This window comes from Dermacentor albipictus, chromosome 1, assembly GCF_038994185.2.
Source record: "Dermacentor albipictus isolate Rhodes 1998 colony chromosome 1, USDA_Dalb.pri_finalv2, whole genome shotgun sequence".
Lineage (NCBI taxonomy): Eukaryota > Metazoa > Arthropoda > Arachnida > Ixodida > Ixodidae > Dermacentor > Dermacentor albipictus.
The window spans coordinates 160,227,053-160,244,615 of NC_091821.1; the positions used below are offsets into that span (position 1 = coordinate 160,227,053).

At 46.5% G+C, this 17,563-nt stretch overlaps 1 protein-coding gene across 3 annotated transcripts in view; it reads right to left on the reverse strand.

The window, feature by feature from the left end:
* Window positions 1–10,066, reverse strand: part of LOC135911136 (heat shock factor protein-like) — a 119,082-nt gene extending 109,016 nt beyond the window's left edge. For all 3 annotated transcript variants that reach the window (XM_065443302.1, XM_065443296.1, XM_065443284.1), the window contains exons 1-2: window positions 9,789–10,066; window positions 8,721–8,829 (exon numbers count right to left, since the gene is read on the reverse strand). In XM_065443302.1, coding sequence (XP_065299374.1) covers window positions 8,721–8,829; window positions 9,789–9,893 — 214 coding nt within the window. In that variant the 5' untranslated portion in view covers window positions 9,894–10,066. The remainder of the gene's footprint in view (window positions 1–8,720; window positions 8,830–9,788) is intronic.
* Window positions 10,067–17,563: the final 7,497 nt, after the last annotated feature.

Here is a 17,563-nt window from a genome sequence, read left to right on the forward strand (position 1 = left end):
GAGGATAGCTATGGGTTGCCATGGGCATGTCGCTATCGAAACAATTCAGAGTGACATGGGCCGGTCCTCTTTCAAAGTTAGAGAAGCAACTAAGATTTCATTTGATGGTTGTCTAAGGCTAATTAACGAGGAGACGTGGGTCAGACAGGTGTTTAAATACCTTAACTTTCATCATCAGCCTATTTTATATATACTGCAGGACAAAGGCCTCCCTCTGCAATCTCCAATTACCCCTGTCCTGCACCAACTGATTCCAACTAGCACCTGCAAATTTCTTAATTTCATCACACCACCTACAGTTGGATACAAGTTTAGAAAAAATAGGAGGCCCCATCTAGATGACCGAAGCGTGACAGCTGATTTCCTCCGCGATCAGAATAGTCCTGCTCAAAAATCAGTGCTTCGAAAACGTGTAATTCTCAGTATAAATAAAGACTTGGGTATTTCGATGACTGGTTTGGTACAGCTCTCATGATTGAAATGCTACAGCACATGCCGGATCACGAGAGCAAAATAAGCCTGTGCCTCCTACAGTGCTGTGCGTCAACTTTTTAGCCTCATTGCAAGGGACAAAAGTAGAAAGAGCAGCTCTGCATGGCTTTTTCGCTGGTTTCCATGTACATGGCACACTTACTACTCATTTTCCGAGCTTAAAATTAATCAAATGCTATTTAACAAGTACTTGAAAAAGTGGGCCGCGTCGCTTTTTTGCGTTGATGGTGGCATGCACGAACTGCTGTCATTCTCTCATTTCACACAGTGCACGATTATGCGCGCAGTACACGAGGGCACCTGACCAATGGTATAAGTCAGTGCTACACAAATACTGAGGCAGACACAAGCGGATCACAGAGCACGATCCCATGCTGGAACACAGTAGAAAATGACAGTTTTGGTGTCTGCGCGCTCAACTGCACGACATGGGAACGTGCAGACGAAATGGACATCTTTCTTGCTGCGGTGTGAAGTAAATGAAAACATGCAGACATTTAGTTTGTGTATTTTGTTATTTCTCTATGCTTTAATTCGCCTATTCAAGCAACATATTACCAGGGTGTTTACCAAGTTGACATTTCCAAATTCCCCGAGTTTTCCAGGTTTTCCCTGAGTGCCTTTGCAAAATTCTTTGAGTGATGCAGAACTATGTTTTTAGTCAAGACGAGCTGGAACCATATCGCCCGATGCTGTCACTCTCTAGTAAGCATATGAAGAATTCTTTTTTTGGAACGACTTAATCCAATTTGAACACTAAGGAGTAGTGTTTATGTTATTCAACAAGAGAATAGAAGGGAGAGGTTAGTAAAATGCACAGCAAATAAAATTTCTTCGAAAAAATTGCAAATCGAGTCGGACATTCTCAAATACAAATAAAAAAAGAGATGCATACAAAAGCAAATATGTTCGAATATGAGCTATTTCTATCATCTGATAGCAAGCTCAGATGTATGAGGCCCGAACTTTGTCACAATTGAGATTGTCTCTCAACAGCTCATAAGACAACCTCAACTGTCCTGACATACCCTCAGCCCACACACGACGCCTCAGTGTGGTGTTTCACTGCTTTAAAGAGTTTATTTTGGCTTGGATGAGGAACACTTGCATCTCGGCATCAGCCAACACTTTGTTTTTTGAGCTCAAGCTCTTTCAAAATGGCGGCAGCACGCTTCCTTTCCCATTCATTCCTCAATGCGTTGGTCCTCTCTGTTCTTGTACTCCTTCCGCCACTCGTTGGCCCTACGGACCATTTGAAGCATCTTCTTGGTCAGTTGCACAGTCCACGTCCGAGTTTTTGAACTTCTTAGGGGCCGCGAAAACGTCCGAAAAATTGGCCAGTTGGAAAAAAATAAATGCATGTCATTTACTGCCCTTAAGGGCTCAAACCGCCCCGGGCACATTCGAAAACACTTTGAAAGCCTGTCAGTACACGTATTAGGCATATCAGTGCTCGTACTGACAGGAAATACCGGGTGCACGCGTGTATAATTAAAGGGACACTAAAGGTTACTATTAAGTCAACGTGGACTGTTGAAATACCATCACAGAAACCTCGAAACGCTTGTTTCGTGCCAAGGAGAGACTTATTTTAAGAGAAAATGCGTTCTGAAGCGTCCGCGTACCTCTAGCGCAGTTCAAATCGTCCGCCCTCCGATCGAGGAGTACTGACATCATGGTCTCATAGTGACGCTGCGCCATCGGTGAGTAGAACGGCGTCCGCAGACGGTGCTACGGCTTTTCTGCGCAAAACGCAAACGCGCGGCCAGAAACAGAGCCAAGACAGAGCCGACAGCAGAGCGAAAGCGGGAGTATGGTGGCTAGCGGAAGGAGAAACAAATTACGTCCCACGGCACACGGAGAGTCAGTTTTCGTTAAACTATAGGCTGCGGCAAGCTCGCAGCGTGGTCGGCGTGGTCTGTGAGAAGTGACGAGCCTTTTCGCACTCGCAACAGGGCATAAAAAAGTGCGAATCGACGCAAAACTCGGCCTAGAAACGTGCTTCGCCACAGCCAGGGCTCAATATGACCCAAGCTGGCACGACCCAGGTGTCGTTTCCCGCACCGCCATCAGGCGCCGCTACTATACCTCAAACTCCAGCGCAAGACGCCCATAAGCTGGTACTTCATTCTATGACGCAAACTTCGACGCTCGTCGCAATGGACCCTGACACCGACAGATTGGCTCGCGATGGTGGGCTCAACTTTAGCGATTTGAGCACCGACGAGCGCGACCTGCTGCTGAGGGCTCGCACTGCCAGCATCGTTGCGTACTACGACGGCGGCTTCGACACCGGCTCTCCAGAGCGGGAAAGCAACGAGGGCTTCCCACGACATCACATGGACGTGGCATTCTCGCTGCTTGTTCCAAATGAAAGTTTCGCGAGCCAGCAGAACCCTCACAGCACGACGCGATAACGAAAGTACTGAAACTCCAAAGCGTGAGCGGCGCAGAGTCGAGCAAAAACGAAACCTTTCGAACACCCATATTACTGAAGGGTAACGTCAAAATGTTATTTTTTCTTAGAATCGAATAGACGTAGACAAGTAGCATTTTTTTTTTCGTCTTATAATCGAATTAAATGATATCTTTAATACGAGAAGTTCAGTATTAGTAACACAAATGATGAGGAGTCCTTTCGTCATCGGGCTAGTACCGGAATGTCGCTGGGGGGTCTCAAATCGTGTCATGCATTTACCTCAATTTCTCGGTTACTAAAGCTCTGTTCGCGATTAAATTGACGCCTTAGACGTTCTAGAACATTGCTCTACCACTTTAACTTGAGTTTCTGGTAACCTTTAGTGTCCCTTTAAGGAATACATACTGTGTCCCATGGCAATAGCCCCTTCCCATGCTTGTTATGCTTCACTGCAATACTTTTGCGTATGCTTCACTAAGTAACATATCTGTACAGAGGCGAAGCTGACTTTCGGAAACTGGCATTATGCAACGCACCGTGCTTTCCAAGCTTCTAAGTAAATCGCGAGGACCACAAAGGTGGAGTCCATGCCATTGCTGAGAGCAGCGAATTCTTTCAATAAAAAACACAGCACCCAACGGCAAGAAGCTTCATAGCAAACATTGAAGCAGCTAGGCCTAGCGTTGCCACAGTGGTGGCTACGGCTTCCAGTGGTTCTGTGTGCGAGAGCGCCGATTTGAGGTGGTGAGGTAATCAAAATGGCAGCAGTGGTGGCGTTAATGCCGTTTCGAACCTGCGGTCATGGTAAAACATCCGGAAAATCGGACGGCGAAGAGTTCTTGCATCCGAAATTTAAGACGTTCTGATACATTGACTCTATGGGGCACGTGGTTGTGCCGCGAAGCTGTCCAAATTATCAGGAATCCGGAAAGTCGGTCATTGACTGTACACTGGCAACTCCTACAGCCGACAACAGGACGTCTAAGACGATTCATTACGATTCCTGTCTGTTACTCGAGCCAGCATTACTGCAACTTTAGACCCTTTAAATAATATTACAGCTAATTTTCCCTGATAGAGGCACAAATTCCCTGAGTTTTCCCTGACTACTCAAAATCCCTGAGAATTCCCAGTTTTCCCGGTGGGTAGACACCCTGATTACACAAGTAACAGATGTTGCCTTGAATAATTCTCGAAGTCATGTGTCACAATGAGCGACATCACAGTGCAAACGTGTAGGTAGGCGCATTAGCATGTGTACGTCATCCTCTGGCTTGGAGTGCAGCAGCCGCGAGGAGAAGGAAAAATGGTGTTCGACTCGAATTTTCAGATCTCTCAGCGGCACATAGCGATGTAATACTTTGCAGACACAGTCGTTATCGCACAATGTATGCTCTGTGCTTGTCAGCTAAATATGGCCAGACCTGTAGAGGGGCCCTTAAACATTATGGCTAACATTTTTCGTTCCATCGCTCTTTGCGTGGCCCTTAACTTGTTCTCAAGCTTCCTTGTCAGTCTCCAAGTTTCTGCCCTTATGTTAGCACCAGTAGAATGCACTGATTGTACATCTTTCTTTTTTATGATAATGGTAAGCTTACAGTCAAGATTTGACAATGTCTGCTGTATGCACTTTAACCCATTTTTATTCTTCTGTAAATTTCCTTCTCAGTATCAGGGTCCCCTGTGAGTAATTGACCTAGGTACACGTATTCCTTCACAGAATCTAAAGGCTGAATGGCGATCAACTCTTGTTCCCTTGCCAGGCTATTGATAATTATCTTTGTTTTCTGCATATTAATATTCAACCCCACTCTTACACTCTCTCTGTTAAGGTCCTCAACCATTTGTTGTAACTCATCCCTAGTGTTGCTGAACAGGACAATGTCACCTGCAAACCGAAGGCTGCCAAGATATTGCCGTTGATCCTTACTCCTAAGCCTTCCCAGTTTAATAGCTTAAATACTTTTTCCACGCATGCAGTGAATAGCACAGGAGAGATTGTGTCCCCTTGTCTGACCCCTTTCTTTATAGGTATCTTTCTACTTTTCCTGTGGAGAATTAAGATAGCTGTAGATAGCTCTGTAGATATTTGCCAAGATATTTATGTAAGCCTCCTGTACTCCTTGATTATGTAATGCCTCTATGACTGCTGGTATCTCTACTGAATAAAATGCATTTTCGTAATCTATGAAAACCATAGACAGAGGCTGACTGTACTCTATAGATTTATCGATTACCTGACTGATGACATGCTTGTGATCCATTGTACAGTTATCCTTTGCTGAAGCCAGCCTGTTCTCTTGGTTGACTGAAGTGTTGCCCTCATTCTGTTGGAAATCACCTTGGTCAATATTTTATACAATACTGGAAGTAAGGTAATGGGCCTATAACTTTTCATTCTTCAATGTTTCCCTTTTTTGTGGAGTAGTATAATGATGGCATTGTTCCAGTTCTCTGGGACCCTTAAAGTCATGAGACATTCCGTATAAAGGGCCGCAAGCTTCTCACGCCTGATATCTCCTCCATCTAGATTAAATCGACTGTTATTCCATCTACTTCAGCTGCTTTTCGTTTCATGTCTCGCAAGACCTTTCTACCTTCATCGCTAGTTACAGAAGGAGCCTCTGTAACCTGTTCATTACTACTTCGAATGGAAGTATCGTGGCTGCTCTCGGTATTGTACAGGTCAGTATAGAATCCTTCCGCTGCTTTTACTATTTCTTTATAATCGCTGATAATATTACCCTGCTTATCTTTCAGTACATACATCTTGGCTTGTCCTATGCCAAGTTTTTTTCTCACTGATTTCATGCTGCATCTATTTTTTAATTTTTCCTCAGTCCTCCTTACGTTATAATTTCAAATATCCCTTATTTTCTCCTTGTTGATCAGTTTTCACAATTCCACAAATTTCATCTGATCTCTTGAGCTGGACACTTTCATTCTTTGTCATTTCTGTATTAGGTCCTTCGTTGCTTGGGAGAGCTTACCTATTGGTTGCCTTGGTGCATTACCTCCCACTTCAATTGGTGCTTCTGAAGCCAGCCTAGTTACAGTTTCTTTAATTACCTCTATGTCATCTTCATCTCGGTGTTCAAAGGCTGCATATTTGCAAGCAACAGCCTGAATTGGTCTGCTTTTATCCTTACTGCGTCTAGGTTGGCCTGCTTCTTGACCAATTTTACTCTCTCTTCTTCAAATTCAGAATTCACTCTATTCTCTCTTCAAATTGAAGTGAATCCTAGACCTCACTAATCTATGATCACTGCACTTTACCTCACGTAACACTTCTACATCCTGCACTATGCTGAGATCAGCAGAAAGTATAAAATCAATTTCATTTCTTGTTTCACCAATGGGGATTTTCCAGGTCCACTTTCTGTCGCTGTGCTTCCTGAAAAAGGTGTTCATTATTTGAAGCTTATTCCTTTCTGCGAACTCTACCAGCATCTCTCTTCTATTGTTCCTAGAATCTACACCGTAGCTGCCAATTGCTGGTTCATTAGCCTGCTTTTTCCCCACTTTTGTGTTAAAGTTGCCCATTACTACAGTATACTGAGTTTGCACTTTTCTCATTGCTAATTTAACATCTTCATAAAACTGATCTGCTTCATCACCATCATGACTAGAGGCTGGAGCGTAGGTTTGTACTACCTTTAACCTATACCTCTTAAGTTTTATTATTGCCATCTTCGACTGGTCGTTTCTGAGCGCTCTGGAGCGCTCTCGCGAGCGGCGTTGTCTTCGGCTGGTTGAAAGAGGGTGCCCGCCCTGCGTTCAGCTGGTTCTTCTCGATTGCTCTCCTCCACCTTCGAGCGCTCTGAGGCACTCCGAGCCCTGTCGTCGGAGCAGTCGTCGAAATTGAAACGTCATCGCAAAGCCGCGTTGCTGCTGTTGGCGACGGCCCACCGTAACCTAGGCAACCTAGGCCACTGCGACGAACGCTCGTTCCGCCGGCGCGTCCGCCGGTTTTCCCGGCAGCGCCGAGAGCTTTCGATAAGCGAAACATCGGACGTTGCTAGTAGTCACGTGGTTTTGCATCTGCCATTGCCTCCTCCGAGAGCGAGTCGCACGTTTGGCTTGCGCGCTCGTCCTCTACCTCTGAGCTCGGGGAACGCCGGATCTGCCCGACTCTGCTTCGGGGGATGGAAGCGACCAGCCGAAGATAGCATATGACTACTGCTACCCTCTCAGTAATGCTGTAGAATTCGTAAATGTTGCCCGCTATGTCCTTATGGATTATAAATCCTACTCCATACTGCTTCTTATCTGGTAGTCCTCTGTAGCAGAGGATATGGTCATTTGTCAGCACTGTATAAGCCTCACCAGTTCTAACCACACTAAGGCCAATGATATCACAAACAATGCCTGATAGTTCCTCAAAGAGGCCTGCTAAGCTAGCTTCACTCGAGAGAGTTCAGGTGTCAAATGTTGCCAGGGTCAGTTTCCATTGGTGGCCTGTACAGGTCCAGAGATTCTTAGCACCCTCTGCCGCATTACAGGTCTGACCACTGCCTTGGTCAGGTGCTCTGGAGCTGCTGGGCACAGAGGGCCATTGGTTGATCGAATGAGTCATTTGCGAGGGAGTGGCCAAATACAGCACCAGGGAGGCCAATTCCTGTTCTGGTGAGGGAATGTCTTTTGTTGAAGCTTAGTGGGCCTTCCTAATTGGATTATTATAGCCCCACTGGCTCTCTGCCTAACACCGGCATTTTTGCCGGTGTTAGGCGCCAGTCCAAGCCTGGAGATGCAGTGTATTGGAGGAGGCGCATTCGAGCTTATTACCTTCAGATTTAGAAACACTCAAGGATTCAAACATTTAGCGTGTAGAAACACAGTGGAGTAGACACCTCTAGACTCTTCAGCCAAAGTTTGGCTTCTTCGCTCGTCCCATGCAGAAAGACAGTGAACGCAAGTGGACGAAGGTAGTGAGAGTTCGGTTTAGTGAAGAGGAAACTGCGCTGTGGCAGTCCGCCGCACTCTCTGAATGAATGCTGCAATTATACAGGACCTACAAAACAACCATTGCAGTGAAAAGCCTTTATGACAACAGTAATGGAAGCAGTCTCCTTTTCGTACAGGTGTGCCGTCGACAGCTCTATGACCCAAAAGTGCAAATGCTGGCTGCGAGGTGCCGGGAGTGCGGAGAAGGTGAAGAGAACGGGGATCATCTGGTCCTGGGCTGCAGGAGCCTCACGCCACCCCACACAGAAGGCACCCCGTTACCCCAAGCGCTGGGATTTCCAGTTGCCACGGGAGCAATTACCCATGAGGAAACCGATAGTACACTGGACACATTCACAATAGCAGTGTCTACCACGAAGTAAAGGCTATATCAGTAGTGGAGGATAGGGAGTGAAGATCCATGAACTGAAGTTAGGCCGTGCAATCGATAGTGACAATTTAGGCTGTTTCTATTTTTCATTCACATTTTTTTTTCCTTCTGTCACACTGTTATTTTATCCTTTTAATTTTTGTTAGCACAGCTAGGATACAGGCCTTGCGCCTGTTCATTCTAAAGGGTGAAGCCACACCAATATCAACACAATTGAAATCGCATTTCATGCTCATTATGTTCCCTTATGTTTTCTTTTTGTTAATTTCTTTCTTGCTGTGTAAAGGTATTACCACCTTCTGCTTGGCGAATCCCCATCATGGGTTTGAGGCCACAAGTTCTGAAAAATGGCAATATCCATAGTGGGAACCTGCTGCTGTTACAGCAAATGAGCTCAGAACTGGGGGAATCGATAAAGTTGGTTAATTTTATCAGTGCCATTAGTGATGAACTCTTTTTAATACAGATACTTACACATATTTAGCTGCCTGATCAAGCTTGCCATGTTGTTGTGCTTGAAGTATAGGGGCAGAAGTTCCTTGGCAAACTGCGTCTGGTTGTGTATGATGAAGCTCTGTCCAGTCTATTAAAAAGAGAGGAGGAGAAGGTAAGCACTGAAATTTGGTCAATCCCCAGGGTTTTCTACGAGGAAACGGCCATGGCTTGCTAAGTTGGACATTTCTGAATAAGGAAGCAGACGCCGGTAATTAATACATTTCGGACACACACGCACGCACGCACGCAAGGGGAGAGTAGGCTAAGGGTAAGAAAAAAAATTCAATTGTGGGGTTTTTACGAGCCAAAATCATGACCTGATTATGAGGAACCCCGCAGTCGTGGGCTCCAGATTTTGACCACCTGGGGTTCTTTAACGAGCTCCCATTGCACGGGACACGGGCAGGAGAAGGGGAAAGAAAGGTAGTCCAAAGAATTGGAAAACCACATTGCGAGAAAGTGAATCCAACCGCATGAACGTCACGCAAAAAAAAAAAAGAAGAAGCTCTAAGGTTGTTCGAGATAGAAAATAAGGCACGTATTTGAGAGTGCGAGAAAGCAAAGCAGTTAACGACGGCCAAAACGGATGACGCTGCCTAGCTATGTCGCAGTGCCAGATAGCTGCAGCCGCACAACATACATTTATATAACAGGTGCAATCATCGGAACACTGTTTACGGTGCTTCAAGCAATAGGCGGGACGTGAAAAACAATTTACTGCACGTAGAGACTAAACGTAGGTGGATGAGTTCGTTCAACTGCCAAAGGCATCTCGAAGTGATTACGCACTCCTGTGATCACTACAGTGCATAGGACGACGATACATTTACATGAGCGTATACTATGAGCGCCGTCCAACTGCCGGCAAGTGTCAACAGTCGTTTTCACAACAATCGAGTGTGGGACGCTCAAATGCGCCTCCGCGCTGTGGTGGTTCCACGAGATGCCAGATAAAACCATAGCATGAAAAAGCTAAACAATGCTGCTTTAAAATGAAGTACACATTAGCCTAGCCCTAACCCATCCACAGGGACAAGCGCGACGTACCGAGCTCCAGCTGATCAGGTCGTTGCATTTCTCGTCTTCGACAAGCTTCCATAGCTTAACTAAAAATGCGGGGACGTTACTGACGCCAACTTCCGTGGTATGCATAGCAAACGCGGTAACGTACTTAGAACAATATTACTGTTCTGTGAAATGTGACCATTGTCGGCACATACAGAGAGCTAGGGGACAAATAAAATCATAAAAACTCCCGCTGCCTCTGCGCCGCACGATGCCCGACCTTGCGATGCCTGCCAAACATGGTTGCTTACAGCGATGCGCTTTCTTTCCCTCGCTAATCTGATTTCGGCTGTGTGAGTCATCGGTCGACAAATCGGAAAGTGTCCACTTCTAATAGGCCTCAAAATACTTTTACTAGCCTCAAGATAGCAAAAATTTTAAAAAACGCATTGCAATCTTCGGCGCAGTCGGGTTTAATTTCTAATTGTCATGTTTATTAACCTTATCAGTTGAATAAAACAAAATAAATGCGAATTAGTTAGCAGCTACAATTCATAGAGTTTCTAAATAAATACTAATGTGAAACTCTATGGCTTAAGTAAACATTGAGCACGAACTTTACCTAAGGTCCCGTATTTTGACGCCAGTGCCTTTCCGTTGCACGGTGTTCTAACACCGTGGTCCAAGGTGTGCGGACTTATCATCGATGAGATGAAGATACAAGAAAAGTTGATATACCATAAACAAAGGGATGCTTTTGTCGGTGATGTTGATCTGGGCCCTGACCTTGAGCATCTGGTTCCTACACCAGAAAATCAGAATTTGGCAAATTCACTTCTGTGTTTCGTACGTGCTTTGTGGCCTGCACGCAAGGTTTAAAATTCCCATTGGTTATTTTTTCACCAGATGTTGCACCGGAGTGCAGCTCGCCGAGATCATACGCCACATCGTCAAAAAGGCAGCAGATGTAGGCTTCGACATCATCCGCGTCGTCACTGACAACCACAAAGTCAACGTGGCAGCAATGGACAATTTGTGCGGAGGAGAAGCAGACATACGGGCACCACATCCTGCCGATCCATCAAAAGACATCTTTTTGGCCTTTAAAGGCCAAAAGGTCAATGACCAAAGCCACATTATAAAAAATATCAGGTCGCAATTCTTGGCAAAGGATTTTGGAGCAAGGGAGGATCGAGGTGACAGCAAAGTACGTGAAGACTGTACAAGATGCAGAAGCACTCGATTGTACGGCCAATCAGGTTTCTCACACGGAAACACGTGCCCCACCAACATAGAAAAAATGAATGTGACAGCTGTGCAGCTGTTTTCACCTGCAGTCACAGTAGCACTGAAGTATCTGAAAGATCAGGCAGGTCATAATTGTGATTTGGAGTTTGCGTTAATTGGCGGAGCCGACCATCATGCAGGTTCATGGAGGCCATTCACAAGTGGTTCGTCTGCATGGATGTAAGCAACCTCCAGCAACACATTCACTGCAACGATGAAAATGCCCGCCAGTTTGACAAAATCGAAGACCCGAGGCTCCAGTGGCTTGAAAATGACTTTCTCGACTACGTTGAAGTGTTGAAAACTGAGAGCCCTGCACAAAATTTCCTTACCAACGAAACGCATCATGCGCTCGTATTGAGCACCAACTCGAACGTGCAGTGCATTCGCTACCTGCTGACTGAAAAGGAGTTCAAGTTCGTGCTCACATGCAAATTTTCGAGCGACCCTATATATAGAGTCACTGTTGGATTTCTGCGGCGTGGCTCCGGCTGCAATGACACATTGGACGTGAAGAGCGCTGCTAACGGATTAGAGAAAATGCTCAAGATGCATCGTTGCTTCTTCCAACCAAAGCCATGGAAGCTCAACCACGTTCGCATCACAAAAGCTTCTGCGACCACAGAGCTCCGCCAACCTCAGCAGCAGCACAAAAACGATCTTGGACGAATCCGTGCAGATGCTAAAGGAGCACTGTTATTTAAAGCACCATGCGCACCAAATCCAGACAACGCCAGCGTTGCGATGGTGGGTGGATTCATCGATTAAGGGCGGAAAGTGAGAACATTCCCTGCGCTAACTGTGTTGCGCTGCTGCAAGGACCAAAAGCGAGCACGCCTCTCCTCGGACTTATCGCACACCAAGACCACGGTGGCCTATTCTACCCAATGCATAACTAAACCACTGGAGGTCTGCGTGGAAAAAAAGTGTAGAGGTTCTCATGGGACTATATACCAATCCTGAGCTGTGAAAACACGAATAGCGATCACCGCAAGCGGCTTCTGGTACTAATAATCAAGAAATTCATGAAGCCACTTCTCACCACTTACGCGCTGGGAACTACTGACAGGAATGCTGTCGTCAAGATGTTGCAGCGAAAGCCATTATTGCGAAAAGTGTTGAAGTTGTAGGTGTCATGCGTTAAACTTACGATATTCATGCGCGGACCCAAGGTGGATGTCCGCATGTCACCCACCCTTAAAATTTGCGTGCTCAGCGCCGGCGTACGAACGCATGTCCTTATAAGCCTTCCCAGCTGCTACTGTTTTTTTTTTTTTACCGGAGCGACAAGAAAGGGTCGATAATCGTCGAAAACAACCCGCCAGCATGTAAAAGACCCATCGCTGTTATTCACCATATATCAAAGTCACAATTAACCCTTCGAAAAAAAGAACACAGGATCCGCACCTGGCGATATTCCCTGCGTCTCAAGTGAACTTTAGGAGCGCTGTTGGCTATGTGGTACATGATTCTGAAAGAAAAAAACACCGCAAGGAACGGGACAGGAAAGTGAGACAGCACAACGCTGACTTAATTTTCTGTCTGTGTGCGCCAACCTTATGTCTCGAGAGCAACGGCGTAGGCTTTCGGACGTTCTTTAAGACTTGCACGTAAAATGATATGAGCGCTTGCTACAACTCCAGCAAATGGATCTGAGAAGTAACCTTGCTTTATGCTCTGTGCGATCTCTGCAAACGTGTTGGGTGCACACCTGGCATACCCTGTTAATGCGCCAGAAATATGTCTGTGCCTTCGCAATGTAGTTTGGACACTGTATACTCTCATCGTGTGCGGGGGACTGAACTCGTCTTCAAGGACTCAAGTGCCTGGCGGAAAAGGTGACTCGTCAACCCCTTTGACTGCATCGAGACGCTTATTTGTTATTGGTGGAAGTGCCAGTAAACTCGTATGTGTACGTGTGTCTCGTCCAGGCAAAGCATCTCTCGGCTATAAACACTCGGGGTTGTCTTGTAGTACACAACAACACGCATTCGTCCATTTGTGCATCTATGAATAGAACCAAAAGACTAAGCTTTCCAGTGCAAGGACTCCACTAAGCGTTCGGCTCTACGTGAACATAGTGTCCGAGGCTGCTGCAAAAACGTAAGCATCATTTACACGTCCTATGTATGAATGAACTCATGCCTCCCAGCGCTATAAATGTAGGGGTCGAATCCCACTGATTGGCTTAAACTTTCGTGGAATTGCAAAGTAGGTCGAGCGAAAAACACAAGGAAGAACGTGATGCTCATTACGGAGTTTATATTAATACAAAGCTTTTCATTGAACGCGTAACAACAACAGCAATATTTTCAGTTTCGTGCGACATAGTGCCGAGTATGATGCTCTCCCGGAGTTATGGCCATGCTGTTGATATCAGTTACCTCATCTACCGACGCGAACTGAAATTGGGCGCGTTAAGTTAAGGCGCTCGAGCGCGCTCTAGCCAGCAGAGCGCGCTCTTTTAAGCTTAACGGCTAAAAAGCGACTTCCGGTGCGTGATTGCGGAGCGCGCTCTACGCGCACCATCCTGGAAACGGTGCGCGAGAGCGCGCACCTGCTACGGCTTCCGGAAAAATGACGTGTTTCCTACTCTTTCCACCAATGCAAGTCCGTTCTCCTTGCCCACTCGTTCCTCTCGCCGCCGCGCTGCCGGGCGTCTGAAGCTGCTGTCAGGCGAGATCGGCAACGTGTTGGCGCGCTTTGAGCTTGCATCGCATCGTAAGCTGCTGCTGCTGCCTCCGTCGCCGCGCGTCAAGTTCTTCTACCTCTTCATCGTCTAAACAAGGGCTGCAGAAGTACGGTCGGCGGGGCCATTTTCGAGAAGCGCGCGAAGTGCAATAGCGGATGCGGAAGCAACATAACATTCGCCAGACGGCACGTTCGTGCACCCGAAAACAGTCGGCGAAAATGGCCGTTAAGTTAAGCTCCGAAGGCGTCGCACTCGAGCGCACTCGAGCGTGCTCCTTTGGAGTTCGGAGCGCGCTAACTTAACGCGCCCATTGATATCCCCTAAAGTGGTCGAAGACTTGCGTACGAATTCCTCTCAAGCAGACGCTCTTGCTGAGCGCGCGCCGGGGTCACCGGCCTCGAAGTCGTCACTTCCGCCGCCACCAGAAGGATGGATGGATGGATGTTATGAGCGTCCCCTTCGGAACGGGGCGGTGGGTTGCGCCACCAAGCTCTTGCTACTATGTTATGCTGCCTAATATCCTACACTCTACACTCTTAGAAAAATTTACACCCTTTGGGGCGTATCTTGTCCACAACAATAATCGTCATCCGTGCTGCCCGCGTTTCCTTTCTTTAACTCTGCGAGCCCGGTACTTTCCAGTCACGAACGGCATGCGCCTTATCAGTGTGACGCAGCATTCTCGACAGGAAACTAGCGAGTACCGAGTTTTCAGGAAAGGAAACGCAAACAAGGCAGATGACGATTATTGTTGTGGGACAAATACACACCCCAAAGGGTGCAACTGTTTTAAGAGTGTAAGAACAGTTTACACCCTTTGGCTTGCCCCTTCTGCCACACAAAAATAATCGTCATCTGCCTTGATGCGTTTCCTTTCTTTATCGCTGCAAGCCCGGAACTTTCCAGTGACGAACGGCACGCGCGTTATCAGAAGAGGCACTCCAAAGGGTGTAAACTGTTCTATGCTGATAACGCGCGTGCCGTTCGTTACTGGAAAGTTCCGGGCTCGCAGCGATAAAGAAAGGAAACGCATCAAGGCAGATGACGATTATTTTTGTGTGGCAGAAGGGGCAAGCCAAAGGGTGTAAACTGTTCTTAGAGTGTACCTAGGTTAACCAATGAAAAAAGAAAAGAAAAAAAAACACCATGAGCTACCACATCCAAATTTTCTGATCCCCTATTGCGAACTGTGTTTTTGTACGTCTCCGTCTTTTGTCGTTTCCCTACTTTTCTTCCACCAATCCTCCAATCGCCTCTTACTAATGTCTATTGCGGACCTGTTTGCTTTATACCACTGCTCCCGCTGAACCCAAGGGCTTCAAGGAGGCCAGTGGTGCCTAAATCGACCGCTGGGTAGACGTCTTCACATTCTAATAAAATATGCTCCGTCGTTTCCCTAGCTTTACCGCAGCAAGCACATGCTTCTTCTTCTTTCTGATATCTCGCTTTATAGGTGCGTGTTCTAAGGCATCCCGATCTCGCTTCGAAAAGTAATGAGCTTCCCTTTGAGTTATAAGTGGTTTCTTTCCTGATTTTGTTTTCTCCTCTCAAGTAGTTACTCATGGCAGGTTTCTTTTCCATTGCCGCCACCCATGATTAAGTCAGCCTGTCTAACTTTCCGCTTGACCTTCTTTGTTGCTGCTTTGCCCACCCCACAGGCCGCATACTTGCTGGTAAGCTTCCTAGTTCTTTTCCTCCACTGTGAATCAATGTTTTGCCTGTACAGATACCTGCACACTCTCCCAGCCCATTTACTTTCTTCCATATTTCTCAGCCGTTCTTCATACTCAATTTTACTGCGAGCTTCCCTCACTTCAAAACTAGTCCAGCCAGTGGCGTAGCTATAGGTCGTCTGGCACCCGGGGCCTTGAGCTCTTCTGTCAACCCCCCCCCCCCCCTGGGTGTAGTCGAGGAAGGCAAGGATATCGACAATTTTCGGGTGTCTTCAGACGCATATAACCCGATATTACTTCCTTCTAGCGCCCTTTCCATCCTCACCATGTACATCATAAACAGAAGCGGGGATAAAGGGCATCCCTGCCTCAGTCCCTTGTTTCTGAAAAAGCTGAATATCTCCGCAACATCACAACGCAATCTGGTTTTTGCATTTTGAACCTCGACTAGAGTATGCTAACAACATTGTCGTGGGCAGTTTTACTGGTTACTGCTACAGGCTGCTCGGGAATTGAACATTTTCGGAGACCCCGTGGTCCATTTTATTCTGTCCGCGACTGTACATCATAAACAGCAGCGGGGATAAAGGGCACCCCTGCCTCAGTCCCTTAATTTTGTTGATATGAACTTTCTCCGCGCTCCTCATCCCTTCCCATTCAACGCAAACGGTATTTTCTAGGTAAATCTCTCTCAAAAGCTGTAGACAATCGTTACCTAAGCCTTCCCCTTCCAGAATATCCCACCAAATGTTGCGGTCTACGTTGTCGTAGGCTTATTGGCACGCGCGAGGAAAGCAGAGACGAGGCGTGGGGCTTGGAGTCTCGGTGCCAACTGATCTTTATTTTTTGTGCGCCGGCCCCATAGCCGGCCCATAGAATAAAGAACAACTGCCGGCCCTCTATCGGCGGCCGACTGGCTACGGTCGACTGCGGTCGGCTTTGTTCCGCGCTGGCAGCACCGCGGCTTATCCGCGGCATTTTTGTGTTCACTACAGGCTCCTGTAATGTCTAAAAAGGCCACATACAACGGTCTGCTTTCTGCTTTTGATATTTCAATACACTGAGTAAGAACAAACAAGTTATCATCCAAACGCCTACCTATTCTAAAGCCATTCTGAAGCTCTCCCAAAATGCCATTATTATCTGCCCATGCTTGAAGGTTTAATTTGATTGCCTGCATTGCTAGCATGTATATTACCGATGTAATGGTCAACGGTCTATACGAGGGAATTCCGTCTTTCTCCCCCTTACCTTTAAAAATTAAATTCATTCTACTTTGTCGCCAACTGTCTGGTATTCGTCTATCTTTTAAAAGTTTTTTCCACTGTTTTCACCAGAGCTTCCTTACTTTTTGGTCCCAGTTCATTTATCAGCCTAACGGGAACCTCGTCTAGCCCTGTGGCTGTGCGCTTAGGAATTTTCCCTTCCGCTTTCTTCCAGTCTAAATTTGTCAGCACCAGCTCCTTTTCCACTTGGGTCTCTTTCATGCTCTTTTTTTCTTCAAATACAACCTCGTCCTTGCCTTGGAAAGATTCGGCTGTTACTTTTTGGATGTAATTTATTGCCGCTTCTCCTTCCAGTCTGTTTTCATCTTCGTCTAGGATATGTTGTTGTATAGTTGTTGACTTCCTGCCTAATAATGTTATGTGATTCCAAAATATTCTAGGTGCGGCCTTCTTTTTCTCACGTATTTCTGACAACCAACATTCACTTTCACCTTTTAATTTTGCTTGCACCAATATTTGAACCATAGACTTTTTCTCCCGGTATATTTCCCACTTGCTGGTTACTTCATCCTGTGGCAACTGCGCCTTCTTTGCCTGCCTGTGCTCTCGAGATGCTTTCTGTCGTTCGGCGATCACTTCTCGTATCTCCTTGTTCCACCAGCTTTTCGGTTTCTTTTTTCCTTTCCGACGAACATGTTTCTCTTTCCGTATTTCTGTCGTTATTACACTTAGACGCAGGCGAGTGGCGCGCCACCTGTCGGTGGAGCGACGTACATTGCGAGGAGGGGGTCTTCTGTGTTTGCCGCAAGATGGCTCTGCGTGCGCGCCAAGCGCAGAAGAAATGTAGCGGAAACGTACTTCGCTACGCGTTTAACAGCGACTTCTGTAATTTACATGCCTATAATTAGCTATATATACCGCAGTATAACTTTCTACGGC